The sequence below is a fragment of the Lichenostomus cassidix genome, chromosome 2 (genome assembly GCF_008360975.1).
Source record: "Lichenostomus cassidix isolate B80296 chromosome 2, HeHo_3.0, whole genome shotgun sequence".
Taxonomy (NCBI): Eukaryota; Metazoa; Chordata; class Aves; order Passeriformes; family Meliphagidae; genus Lichenostomus; species Lichenostomus cassidix.
The window spans coordinates 17556591-17571323 of NC_139482.1; the positions used below are offsets into that span (position 1 = coordinate 17556591).

The 14733-nt window shown below is 39.8% G+C and overlaps 1 protein-coding gene across 16 annotated transcripts in view; it reads right to left on the reverse strand.

The window, feature by feature from the left end:
- Positions 1–824: 824 nt before the first annotated feature.
- Positions 825–14733, reverse strand: part of ARMC3 (armadillo repeat containing 3) — a 64726-nt gene continuing 50817 nt past the window's right edge. For 15 of the 16 annotated variants that reach the window (XM_085050524.1, XM_085050525.1, XM_085050533.1 and 12 more), the window contains 4 exons: positions 10709–10777; positions 5326–5523; positions 2787–2949; positions 825–1334 (listed from right to left, as the gene is read on the reverse strand). In XM_085050524.1, the coding sequence (XP_084906650.1) occupies positions 1134–1334; positions 2787–2949; positions 5326–5523; positions 10709–10777 (631 nt within the window). In that variant the 3' untranslated portion in view covers positions 825–1133. The remainder of the gene's footprint in view (positions 1335–2786; positions 2950–5325; positions 5524–10708; positions 10778–14733) is intronic. The other variant, XM_085050534.1, reaches the window with a different exon arrangement.

The following is a 14733-nucleotide window of genomic DNA, read 5'->3' on the forward strand; positions in this document are numbered from 1 at the left end:
GGAGTGGTGGGATCATGCTCATGGGCAGTAATGAATACAACAGATACAAAGCACAACCCAAAGTAGTCAAGGCAAGTGACTGTGCTTACACAAACTTAAAAAAGCTACAAGAACACAGACCCCAAATTTTTTAATCACATTTTTGGTGGGCAGGAAGTAAATGCCTTGTTGTAGGTGTTCTGGTCTTCTGAAATTCAGTTTTGTACAATGTTGCCTGCACTGGCTTAACTGCTGTACAGGACATTTTCACAGTTTTCCAGGGTAAACTCAATTGATAGTGGTGCTCTCTGAAATACTCCAGTACATTCCTGACAGTTTCACCAGGAAGTGTTTACCAGAGTGTTCTAGTGAGTATTTTACCTCTCTTAGAAGCATCACCACTCTTCAGCAACACCATATTACCCAAGGCTGCAAGAAATACAAATTCCCTGTCTAAAACTGCTGCCTTCTCAGAGTCCATTTTATCTTCAAATGAAAAATAAAGAACCTAAACAGAGATCACAAGCATTAACTTATCAATCATCTGTCTTCCCTGTGCCAGGACAAACAGTATTTACTTTCACCTGGAGTATCTTATTATCTGTAGGTATTAACTCTGCCAGGTTCTAAGAAATATAAATGGGACTTTTTTCTACAGAGGCTGGAAGTATACCATTATTGTAGTTCTAATTCAGTTCTTGGGTTATTTCACACAAAAATTGTCCAGTTGTTTATAGGTGACTTGTTATTTCAGATAATTAGATGTCACATTTTCTTTCTTTATGGACATGAAATTCCTACAAATGTGCACGGGATTCGAAGGAAAATAAAAAAAAACCCCACGATGCTGTACTGGTATTTAAACCCATTTAATAAGCATTGTAATGTTAGTACACAGCAAATATTATTATCAATTTTTAATCTGTAGTTTTGCAGTTTGGTCTTAAAATAAAAAAATTAACAAAATTAACAAAAAATTAACAAAGTTTCTAAGCACTGAAGTGAGATACCAAAAACATGTTTAATCACACCTTTAAGAGAACATACCAGATATGCTTATTTTTGATAGCTGGATATGAACCCCTTTATGTTTCATAAATACAGCACTGCAGACATGTTTAAAATACTTATTTTGGTGAAATTCATCAAGATTATTAAATACGTTTGTATTGATCTGCCTTTGCAGTTCCTTGTTTCATCAAACGGCCTGGTTCAAACATTACATCTACAACATACTCTTGAGGAGGAAACAGATGCCCTTTGGGAGAGTCATCAACCAATGAAACTTCATTCCAAGCTCTGTTATACCTGCCCCGAACTAAAGTACAGCCAATGCCAATTCTGTCTGCTATCACCTAAAAGAAGAAAGATAAAGTAGTTAATCACTGTTCATCCATGTAGCTTCTGTGATATATAACAAAGCCCAGAGATGCTTAAAAACATAACAAAAATGTGAAAGGCCTAGAGCTTTCTTGAAACAGACTTTATAAATTTCTCAGTTGTTCTAAACTTCAAACCTTTATTGTTGGTTCTGCCTAGAAATTGTAGGTTTTTAAATGTTATTTCTTGCTATCACATGCACAACATGAAAAATATTAACTCTTTTCAAACAGTGATACCTTTGTTCATCAGCCAGTCCTTCAGATCTCAAATGATGTGCAACACCCACAGTACCCAGCAATGTTTATTTCTGTTTGGAAGACTTACTTCTGAATAACATTTTGAAATCTATTCAAGCAATGAGGTGTAGGCACACTTCACATACATAGCTAGTATGAAATATTAGGTGTAAAAATGTACCATTTTTATTAGTGTAAGTTTAGGACTGTTGCTTTACTCCTTGCTTTTCAGCCCTGGAAATGTGGGAAGCAATGAAATGCGAGGCAAGTGCCTACTAGATGAAACACCTGCCTTTCCTCTGGGCTGCACTATCAAGACAGAGCTATAATGGTTTCCAGCTACAAAACTGCTTTCTCACCATACATCTGCTGTGAAGGAAAGAAATCCTGGAAGATTTTTAACTTGTTACAAATGGACATGGATATCCATTGCTTAGAGTGCTGTGGATTTAAGAGAGATGATCTGTACCTACAAAAGATTCTTAGGACAGTGGAGCAAAATTAATCCACGCCCTCAGAACTTCATAAAATAAGTTGGGAAACTTTCTCTCCCTATGGATACCATAAATTTAGAGTCATCCTCTTTCTCCTGTGTACTCTTTCCTAGGTCCTCCCTGCTTAATGTGCTAGGCCCTTGTTTCTCTTTTTCTTTCCATTCAAGATAGAGAAAAATTCAGCCAAGGAAAAAAGGATGGGACAGATAACCAGGCTGCACCAGTACATCTTCATATGAAGAAAGAAGAAATAAAACTTCCCAGTCTAAGTAACTAGAACATAAAAGTTGTTGCATACTATTACAGAATACTGGATAGGTACCAAATAAAAATTGTCCCAACAAGTTTACACTTGCAGCATGGGAAAAGAAGGAAGCTGCATAATTCAATATTTTACAGTTTACAGAAAATGTAAAATGTTTTGACTGCAAATCAGATACTTTGGCTTTTTGCCATTTATCAAGTATTCTGCTGATATCACTTAAGACAATTTAATGACAACAAGAATGTTTACAGAAAGAAGCGATGCTGGCTTCTGATTCACTGGGAAATCAACTTTGCTGGTGAAAAATTATTAAAACTAGATACAAAAGATTTTACATAAATATAAATACTGTATTATACTGATGCGATTTTAGTTTAGAATATCCATTTAATATCAATATGTTATATTGCAAAATAAATGATAATGTACCTTGAAAAGCAAAGCCCTGTGATAGAACGTCCCTTTTTTTATTTTCCCAATAGGCACCATGTTCGATCTCAGTTCAAATTCTGTTTCGCTCATGAGAAGTTCCCACCAGAAGTTATGTAGTTTCTCTTTTTCAACAGGGCCACCCATCTTGTCTGCGACAAACCTGTTCCAAATGCATACTGGAATCAATTACATCTATAATTTCTCTTGTACTTACCACAAAAATTTGGCAAAATGGAATGTATACAAGCAAGAAGTGATTGACCTGTGAGACTGTAAAACTTTTTCTATGTTTGCTTAATTATTTTTTTCTAATTCAGTATTTGATATTTTAAATATGCTTACTGATAAATGCAGATAACCATAGGTCAGTCATATTTGTCACAGACCTAAAAAAGGTGAAAACCAGAGATTCTGAAGTGGTGTAGTGTAGGCATAAAGTCCTCAGGAAAAGTCATTAATAACAGTGTAATTACTGAGGAAGTAACTACAGAAGCTGGTGTTCACATTTACAGGTAACATGAGGTGAGTTACATATTACAGTCCCCACACCTATAATTTGTTTGAAATAGTAATAAAGGCATGATAACATGTATGACAAAGCCATAGGTAATGATTCCAGCATAGGAAAGCAGCTGTATTCATTGAAGGTACTTATCTTCTCTATGTGCTTTCTTTTATTGAAGTCAGTACTTTGGTAGTGAGAGGTAATTTTCCATTAAAACAAATGGCTCAGAAACAGAAACAGATCAGAACTCACAGTCAGTGCAAACTCTGACAAAAAGCATGACTTTTGGGTGACTGCACACACAGGATCAACCCCTGATTTTTAAGTCTCCTCATACACACACATCCTCACCTCCCCTAGGCAGGGTCACTGTGCCTAAAGACCTTTGTTCCCCTCAGTATAAGGGCTCTCACTCTGGACAAGATGTTGCAGGGCTGACATGAAAATCAAACGCCCTTGCTTCAGACAGGGAGCTAAAACCTGCATCCCCTCCTCTGCAGAAGCTGTGAACATGTTCTGTCTGCACAGCACAAACAAGGCAACCTCCAAGGCCTCACTTCTCAAAACTTAGGGCTGAGGAGGCACTGGCTGCAACAGCATGGGCACAGGGAGCTGTCACTGAGTGTGTCAGACGTGGTGTCTTGAAGCTGGGAATTGCTGGGTGAAGGTGAGAAAGTGTGGAACTCGAGGCAGTCCCCTGTCCTGTGTGTGCCCACGGCCAGCCCTCATTAAAGAGAACAAAGCCAACATGCTCACCACCACACAAAGGTGAGCTGGGTTTGTTCCAAAGGAGACATCAAGCATTACTGATGTTCCCTCATCTAGCATGATCCCCTCCCTAGTGAGCACAAGAGGAACTCTGCCCAGGCTGCCAGGCTGCTGAGGGATGCTGCAGCTGCCTTTTCCCCCACTTCCTATTCAACACATGCTATTCAGGCAGCCACTCAAAATGGAACACAAACAGAAAAATCCTCACAGAAAACATTCTACTCAAATTTCCTATGATTGTTTCACTGGGCTGTGTGTCTGGAAGTATTTCACTGGTGTGTTAGAGGAGCAGATTTAAAAGAGAATTTTATGGATTCCACCTTGAGGAAGGAAGCATGATTTATACACAGCTGGATAGTTAAGGATGAGTATCTGTCCTGTCAAATTCTCCAATCAATGGAAAAGTCATTCCTCATATCACATTAGACCAGTTCATTAAAAATGAGAGTTAGTAAAAGTAACAAATTTTGTGAGAGTAAGTGGGATCAGACACCAAACTCTCCAGATTCAGAAGGCAGACAGGAAACTACTAAGATATAAAGGTTAAACTAAGGAGAAAATTAAAACAGACACACTGCTTGGAGGTGACAGTGATTGGTGCCCAGGCTGAGTAGTCAGTGAATTACACATTAGCAACAAGTCTGCACATGCACTATTGCAATATTCTGGCACTATTAAATCATCAGGATATTAATTACAAGAGCGCTTAAAAGCTAAGTTAGAAAACTTGTCTTATGCTTTCGGCTGTATAGAAAACAAAATACAACAGAGTTGCTGTCCCAAGGGGCTCCAAAACCAAGCAGGCAGGAAAGATGGTAACAGAAAGGACATGATACATGTAACTTGCAACCATCTTGACTATTAGATTTGGGTTCTAATTACGCTTTTAGGCTTTGCAAAACCAGGGTCTCTGGGGCTCCTTGATCATACAGATGCTATATGCAGCTGATGTGTTCATTGGAAAGAATCAGTACAGATGTATAAATGTGAAAAAGAACCTGAAATTGCCTATAAGAATATTTTTGAAATGAGAAATTGATACCCTTTTGTTGCAAGTGATACTTTATTTAAAAATATTAAATCAATTGCAACAAAATTAGAAACAAGAAGCTTAAAATCTAAGATTATGTCAGCATTCTGGGCCAACACGGATTTGGATTCCACTTAAGCATGGGAAAAATAACTATTTTGGAAAAGTTGTCCTTGGATAAGAAAACAGTTATTTTACCAATTCAGCTTATGGAAATATAATTTGGTACTCACTGTGCAAGAGCCACAACCTGTTCCCGGGTAGTAGTTAGTGGTAGAATTGTTTTGAAAGCATCATTAATGTAATCCATTAAAATGAAGTCAGGTGGTGGTTCCCACTTGTAATTTTCTGGCTTTATTTCCTCCTGGACTTCAGTTGTAACATGAATAACTTCTTTTGGTTTTTCCTCTTCTTTTTTCCCCTTCCCTTTTCTTACATAGAAAAAAATTATACACTTATTTAGAATATTATTAGCTCTAAAGTTCAAATTCAAACACATTCGTTCTCCAACAGGGCATTTAGACAAATTGACTGGGGAGAGGTAGAAGGTAGGAGACATCTTTTCTCTTGATAACAAATATCCAAAATCTACAAAGCTGCAGAGAACATGCCCTCAGGGGGTGGTTAGGAAGCAAGTGCCACTAGCTCCATATTAATATGGTTGTAAATTCTCATTTAATTTTTTTGTTAATGGCTCTGATATGCCTTTCCCATATATGGATTATCTAGGAGAGGAGACATTTACCTACTATATACATATAGGACATATTTTTGGTTATGGTTTAGTTCTGTATGGGCATGAACTAAAAATCATGAACTCAAATGAGCGATAAAAATCTTGAATTCAAATAAAAGAACAAACAGTATCAAAATCACAGATGAAAACTTGACAGGACATTCCAAAAGACAGTCTCTGTACTTGCAAATTCAGGTACTTCAAGTATTCCACAAACTACAACGTGGCTTGTCAGAGAAAGATTTTATAACAAATCTGTGTTTTTGCTGACTTTTTTTCATTGCATATGCTTCGTATTTCACTAATGTTCAGGATCTGAAAAATGACTGTGATCTGAACAGGCATCTTAAGCACCCAGTAGAAGTATAAGTGAAATACTTGTTCTGCTTAGATTAAATATTGTGCACTTCACCAGTTGTGCAGCAACTACAAAATCAGTGTCTTATCAGAGGTATTATTAAGGTCTATACAATCACACAGTTTAGGGTCTTCCATTTGTGAGAACACATGAACCTAGTGTTTTGTAAGCATTATGTCTTTTTTCAGCAGATATCCTGAACAATTCTGTGAAATACAACGAAATTTCTTCATTTAACAGTTCTCACTTATTTTTTAAAATCTGTAATACTTCTGGTGATCTTGGAAGGAAAAAGAAAAAAAGAAATAAAGGACCACTAGAGTACATGGCTCCAGGACACACTATCATTATTACATGCTCTTCAAATTATTCTTAAAATTTTTAATATGAATAGCACTCTTAAGATGGAAGGCATTGAACAAAGCAAAAGGGCATACACCATTATCAGCAGTTGAATTCAAGCAATTTGTCTTCAGAATACTTTGCAAACTTTTCTTTAACCTATTGAGATTTACCATATTCACAGAAAAGGCCTTTTCATAGGTGTCAAAAGCACATTATTTTAGAAGGATAACCAATTAAGATTTAATCTTAAAATTATAGAAAATTCACCAACCTCTTAAATAAACTGTTCTGGTTATTAATTACACTTACACTTGGAAAAAAGCAGACAAACAGTTTTCTTTATCTAATCTGACTCTATCTAACTATGGCAGAGAATTTTATAATGTTAGATTAAATAGCTATCTGCTCATCCATTTATCCATTATGGTTAAAAATACCGTGTTTAAAAAATCCTCAGTTATTCCCAACTCTCTGGTGTCCAGCTTAGAAGGTTTTCAAAAGAACAACTTTTACAAATGCTATAATTCTTGTTTCTTCACCATTTGTCCTTTCCCCCCTTCTTCCTTTCTATCCTCTCTGTACCTTCTTTTCTCTATGAGAATAATAATCTCTATTAAAATACAGTGCTATAGGAGAATTTGTTCCCTATTCCTATCTACTCAAATCACACTTATTCTCCTCCTTTCCAGTTTTCAGGAAGAAAACATCTGAGACAGATGGGTTTGAACTGTGATTTGTTTGGGGTTTTTGCTGCTGCTTATTTCTCTTAGGTATGACTATATTCTGTTCCTTGGTGGAATAGCTGATTTAAGGTTGTCTTCCACACTTGTCTCTACCTTCCTCCTCAACTCTTCATCATAACTGTCTAATCCTTATCTCATAAGGAAGTGTGGAGCTGCTGCCTTACAGCTCAGTGCTATAAAATAACCAGTAACCACTACAGCAGACTTCTACTGTCTTTCTTCCCTGCCCTCCTTTTTAAATCCCCATTTTCTAACCAGTGGGAATTGTGACATCAGAAAAAAAATCACTCTCATTTCTCAGAGCTGTCTTCCTAGTCATGAGACTACTTGCTGTGAAAGCAGAGGAATATTGCAAAGGAGAGCTCATGGCACTTAATAGTCTCCAAGCTGTTTCTGATTCTTTGCAACTTTAGCACAAGAGTCCAACAGGTCACCAGAGCATCAGCTGGAGGAATAAGGCAGCCAATACAATATTCTACCATCAAAAGACAGCCATGACACCTATTTTCTTTCCCCTATTGCATAGCTTAAATGCCCTGGTTCTCTTTTGAAAAGGAATAAGTGAGCATTGGGAAGTATTTCCTTAAATGCTGTACTGGAACACAGTATGGAACAAATACACATTTATTAGTTTACATTAAATACAATCTTTTAACCCTGTTAATGTGTATATCAGACATGAAACTGCTTGATGAAAAATGTTGCTGTCAATGCAAATAAATGTCAAACTATCTACTAGGCACTTCCTCTACATCTAATTCAAACATTTCCAGCAGACAATTACAACTGCCCTTTCTCTTGGCTTTCAACTATGGTTTACATAAAGTAGTATCACTTTTTCAAAACAATGGCTTTAAACCGTGTTCAGTAGTACTTTGCAAAATAATGATGAACAGAAACATATGATCAAAGGAAAAAATATGTAGGAAAAAGTCTAGGCATGTTTGAGACTTGGAGTCAGCTACTGACCTTCAAGTAACTCCCATATATCTCACAAATTAATAATAATAATGATGTATGAATTATGGATTCAAAATGAATGACAATGGGGTTATAAATCACAGAACTTGATCATGACATTCAAAAGCAATTATTTCATACTTGAAGAAAGGAGTCCTTGTATCCCTGCAAGGTTTACTATGGGAAATTGAGGCAGGTATTTGTTTTTTCCTGAAGAAAATTTTTTGCTTTCCAAAAGAGTTATGGTTGCAAACAGAGCATTTACTCTGTAATTGACACAAATTACATTAAAAAGCAACTATCCAAGTGTATCCCCATCACACACTGTAATAAACAAATGCATTATCTTGTCAGAACAGGTCTCTCAGCTCCTGAGATTATACAAAATGGCCTATGACTCTAAAGCATCTTCTGAGGTGAAGGAACCCCTGACTGGAGCAGAGAAAACATGACTGGGGCTCAGTATCTCCCTTTGCCTCTGCTTCCTTTGAGTAAGCTGGCATAGGCACAGTGGGTCACAAGCAGAGCATGCAGGGCAGCAGGAGGACCTGCAAGGGAGCAGAAGCTGGGACAAGCCTCCTAAGACACTCAAGTTGCCCTGTCTACTCTGGTGCATCCTGAAACAGGAACCTTCCACAACGCAATTCTTATGATCCATTTCAGGTATTCACTACAAGATTATTTAAACTGAATTCCAGAAGTGCTTGCAGTCCAAATAACTAGTCAAATGGGAATCTCTGGCTTGTAAGTCAGTAACTTTTGGATAGATTAGTCTGATAATCTGGGTTCTAATTTAAGTCACAATCTCAACCATTCATAGTCAGTAGCTACTATCAGTCAACAATTTGTACGTCAGTTCTAAACAAACTGATATAACTCAAACATGTTAAAATATAAAGTATAATACTTTAAGCCTTTTTGTCCAGTGCTGCTTTTACTGAGTGAACATCCTTGTTCAGATAACTCCCGCTTTTCCTCCATTGGAGACACCACTGAACTATTGAGATCAAAAGCAGGTTTCAGTTTTGTCCCGGCATTCTGACTGCATATTTTCTCTCTCAAGCACAGATACAAATGTACACAGAAATATACAAGCAGTGTAAGAAATCAGCCATTATCTCTGTCAACAAAATGCCTGTACAGACAGTAGTGTGTCACAGTTCACAGATGAGTTCCAAGATAAAAACTGGAAACACAGTACATCAGCTCCTACAACAGAAACACCATTTCTCCTTTTCTTCCAGCCCTGCAGCACTTAGCCTTTTCCAGTGTCCACCACTGACTAGAACTCACAGCTCTGAGCCATTGACAAGGTTCCCTATACCATAAAGAAAGTAAAACTAGGAAGTCAGGACTAGGACCCACAGAAACCAGCATGATAAATGGTCAGCTCACTATGTTAGCCAACAGAAAAGCCAAGGAGTGTTGTAGGTTATATCACATTCCCATCAAGGACTAGAGACCATTCACTGATGGCAAGGAGGCTCTGTTTGGACTGGTTTTGGATTCCCCTGGAATTAGGTATGTACACCCACCTTCTCCAAAAACCACTGCTGTGGTCATGACTGTGCTGCTGCTTTACAGGAAGGACAGCTGGGAGACCATGGCTCAGTCTTCTTCCACAGGAACAAACTACAGGTTAAGTGTTTTGTATTAGACAAGGACTAGAAGCCTGGTCTTGGTGAGAGTAAGGAGAGTTACTCTCACCAGTTTCACTTTCAGCAGAAGCTGAAAGCCCTGTTCATTACACCTCATCATTAGCGATCAGCTGCAACAAACCACAAAGAGACTGCTAAACCCCAAAAATCTTGTGGACAGCTATCTGCAGGTGTGAGGGGCAGACTCAAATCCTCTTCCTGTAAGAGAAGGTAATTAATTTTTTACTACAAGAGTAGAGGTTCTGATCTACTTGGTATGAACAGACAGACTGCAGCACTGTACCTAGAGTATCATATGGGTCAGGACAAGCCCGGCAAGAGTGAAGCATTTTTAGGCTAGTTGTGTAAAAATCAGGACAGCTCTGAGCACAGCCTTCTCAGCTTTTAGTCATCTATGGAATTTCACTGGAAAAGATTTAATCTAGAAATAAGGAGGCATGTAGGCTGTGTAGGAACATTTTATAAGTCTAGGTTCTAAACTGAGAAGAGCTCCTACTGCAATTTCCCTGTGTCTTGGCTGTCAAGTTGTAAAAGAAGAGCATTTCTCTGCTTCCAAGGGATAATGAAGGGAAAAGAGAGTAACTAAGTGAGAGCTGTTCAAATACAGCATGGAATGGGAGGACAAATAATCACTAAGATAGACAAAGGAATATTACTGCAAATAGGAGGTGAACAAAAGACTCCAAAAACGTGTTTAACATTGTATTTAAGTATTTGTACTCCGTTCAGAAACTGTTACTATTTTCAGCCAGAATTCCATTTCTAGCATCAGAGCAGTAACAGAACACTGACAACTAGTAAATCTGAAAACCATACCTTGCTTTTTCTTTAGTGCCTATTATTGAAGCAGGCGGTGATACATCCTGTACATTATCTGCTACAACCCTGAAAAAGAGTAAAATATTTTTGCATGTTATTTGCAGAGTTAATATTTGCATGTGAAGCTATGGAGTTTGGATTTTAAAGGACAGTAAATATATTCATAGTGGTATATAAATTGAAGAAATAACATAGCTACTAATTAACCAGACGTTAATTCAGGAATCAAAAATGAAGTATGGAATCACAGAATGACAGAATATGCTGAGTTGGAAGGGACACATCAGGATCCTTGAGTCCAACTCCTGGCTCTGCACAGAACCATCCCCAAGAGTCACACCATGTGCCTGAGAGCATTGTCCAAATCCTTCTCGAACTCTGTCAGGCTTGATGCTGTGACCACTTCCCCTGGGGAGCTGTTTCAGTGCTCAACCACCCTCTGGGGGAAGGACCTTTTCCTAACCTAAACCGCCCCTGACAGAACCTCAGGCCATTCCCTCAGGTCCTGTCACTGGTCACCTCAGAGAAGAGATCAGTGCCTGCCCCTCCTCATCCCCTCATAAGGAAGTTGTAGATTGCCATGAGGTCTCCCCTCAGTGTCTTCCAGGCTGAACAGACCAAGTGACCTCAGTCACTCCTCTCAAGGCTTCCCTTCAAGGCCCTTCATCATCCTCATGACCCTCCTTTGGACACTCTAATAGTTTAATATATTTCTTATATTGGGGCACTCAAAACTGCCCCCAGGAATTGAGGTGAGCCTGCCTCAGGTCAGAGCAGAATGGGACAATCCCCTCCCTTGCCTGGCTGGTGATGCTGTGCCTGATGTCCCCAGGACAGGGATGTCCCTCCTGGCTGCCAGGGCACTGCTGACTCATGTTCAACTTGCCATTGACCAGGACCCCCAGGTGCCTTTATATGAAGCTGCTTTCCAGCCTCTCATTCCCCAGTCTGTACATCCAGGGCTGCCCCATCCCAGGTGCAAAACCCAGCATTTGCCCTTGTTGAACTTCATATGGTCTGTAATTTGTTGAGGTGTCTCTGCAGGGCCTTCCTGCTCTTGAGGGAGTCAACAGTTCCTGCCAGTTTTGTATAATTTGTGAACTTGCTTAGTATCCCTTCCGGTCACAGGTTCAAGTAATTCATGAAGATGCTGAAGAGCACAGGGCTGAGGATGGAGCCCTGCAGAACCCCACAGTGACAGGTCCCCAGTCTGATGTCACCCCATTCACTGTAACCCTCTGTGCCCAACCCATGAGCCACTTGCTCATCCACCACATGATGTACTTATCCAGCTGTGAGCTGGACATCTTGTGCAAAAGGACATTGTGAGAGACAGCATTGAAAACTTTACTGAAATCCAAAAATCTTGTTACATCAACTGGCTCCCTTTGATCAGCTGGGTAGGTTACCAAGGGAAGGAAATCAGGTTTGATAAGCAGAACTTTGCACTCATGAAGCTGTGCTGGCTGTGACCAGTGATTGTGTTGTCTTTAAGGTGTATTTCAACACCTCCTAGAACAATCTTCTCCATAACTTTACCAGGTGCTGGTGAAGTGAAAATGACAGGCCTTTAGTTTCTGGGGTCCTTCTTGTACCACTTGAAAACCAGGACATTTGTCAGCTTCCAGTCAGCTGGGACCTCTCTGGATTCCCAAGACTGCCCAAAAATCATTGAGAGAGGTTCTGCAATGACATCATCCAGCTCTTTGAGGATTCCTGGATGAATCCCATTAGGGCCCATAGATTGTTAAGGATCCAGCTGGAGCAGCAAATCCCACTCAATTTCAGGGTGGACTGGGAGTTGATCATTCTTGCAGTCATGGTCCTCCAGCTCAGGGCACCCTTGGTCCATCATCCTTGTTGAAGACAGAGGCAAAGAATGTGTTAAACAGCTCTGCCTTGTCTCTGTCCCTGTTTGTGAGGAGATCATCCTCATCCTGTAATGGGACAATGTTGTTTTTACACTGCTTACTGCCATTAATATATTTGAAAAAACTCTTCTTGTTGTCCCCCACAGCTCTGGCTGGCTTCAACCCCAATTGAGCTTTGGCCATAAAATTTTTTTCCCTAGTGGCCAGCAGCATCTCTGTGTTTTTCCCATGTCACCCAACCTTTCTTCCACTGGGCATACACTTTCCTTTTTTGCCTTTTTTCCAAGAGAAGATTCCTGTTCAACCAAGCCAGCCTTCTGCCTCATCTGCTTGACTCCTGACTTTTGGGAATTGCCTGCTCTTGAGCACAGAGGAGGTGATGTTCAAAAAGTGACCTGCACTGATGAACCCCAGCACATGCAAAAGCATTTCCCCAGAGGATCTTAATCACTAATTCCCTGAACAGTCTGAAGTCTGCTCTCCTCAGGTCCAGAGTTGAGGTTTTGGCACTTTTCCTCCAGTTAACAGAGATTTCAAATTTGATTGCTTTGTGGTCACCGTGGCCAAGACGGCGGTCAATCTTCACTTGCTCACAAGATATCCTCTGTTGGCAAGGAGTAGATCAGGGAGGGCATCTTTCCAAGCCTGTTCCATAATGTTTTCATTCAGGTTTTCTAGGAATCTCTTAGCCTGGGTTGTACCAGCCGTGTGATGCTCCCCGTTAATTTCTGGCAAGTTGAAGTCCCCCATAAGGACAAGGGCAGTTGATTTGGAAATGTGCCTTGGATCCTCAGAGAATAACTAGTCAGTGTCATCATCCTGGCTAGGAGGTCTATAGCAGACTGCCAGGATCACATCTGCATTATTTGTTTGTGCCTTGATTCTTATCTGGAGGCTCTCAGCTGTGCCATTGCCAGCTGTGAGCTCCACACCTTCTATCCCTTGTATCACTGACAGTGCCACCCTCACCTCTCCTGCCATGCCTTTCCCTCCTGAGGAGCCTCTAACCATCCAACAGGACACTGCAGTCCCACCAGGCTTCACTTGTGCCAATGATGTCAAATCTGTGGCACTGGGCCAAAGCCTCGAGTTCCCCTTGCCTGTCCCTCCTGCAGGATGCATTAGTTTAGAGACATTTCAGGTGTACCCACTGTAGCTAACACATCCTGAGGCAGATTGAGGGATCCCAGCAGTGCTTCTTTCCTCAAGTTTTGACACACCATCCCACAGCTTATCACTGGCCAGACTGGGTTTGTCTCTTCCCCCCTTCCAGGCTAGTTTAAAGCTCTGCCAATGAGCCCTGCTAGCCCCTGTGCTAGAGCTCTTTTTCCCCTCTGAAATCGGTGAATACCCAATGATGGACACAAAAGTTACTGGGGAGTAAGTCTGCTGCCAAAGTGCAAAAGCAAGAAGCTGTATCAAAGTCAAAGAAAGAAAACCTGATAGTTAAAGACAACTCTAGGGATCAACAAAGAGTATGGAAGTCTAACTTGTCATAGATATTTCCAGACATCTTTAAGGTGTCATATACAAGCTTAAAAGGGAAGCTAATGATACTGTAAACCAAATATGTGATGTGTTGACAGAGAAGAAGTTTTTGGACTTGCAAAATATTGGTAGAGTGATCTTTGATCTGTGAGACTGTTTACAGGAAATGGCTCCCATTTAAACAAGCCCAATACCAACTTCCTGCATTCAAATCTTAGAAGATTTGTTAGGCTGGCTTCAACTTAAACAGAGAAGAAATGAACACAGGTTCTTTATCAAACCTGAGAGCTTAATGCTTGGCTTTGCCCCCTGCCTTGGGATGATGTGCTTAAAATTCTATGCATTTGTCTGTACAACAGGACCATCAAACCTTAGGTTTCATTGTCAACTGTTGACATTCAGCTTAGATGACATAATTACTACAGCAGATGACAAGCTTTGTTACAACTAATAAAACACTGGGTGTCCCATCATCAGGAATCAAAGAGTGTTAAATGAATGAGTCTTTAAGGCCAAGATAAAAAAAAGCAACTCAACTGACTAACTTATTTTCAAAATGCTTATTTTATAAAATACCAATGTTTTGCCTTCTAGGACATAAAAGCACTATGCTGGGAATAAAATAGTTGTCTCTACTTTATACAGGTGTGTGGATAGATAGAC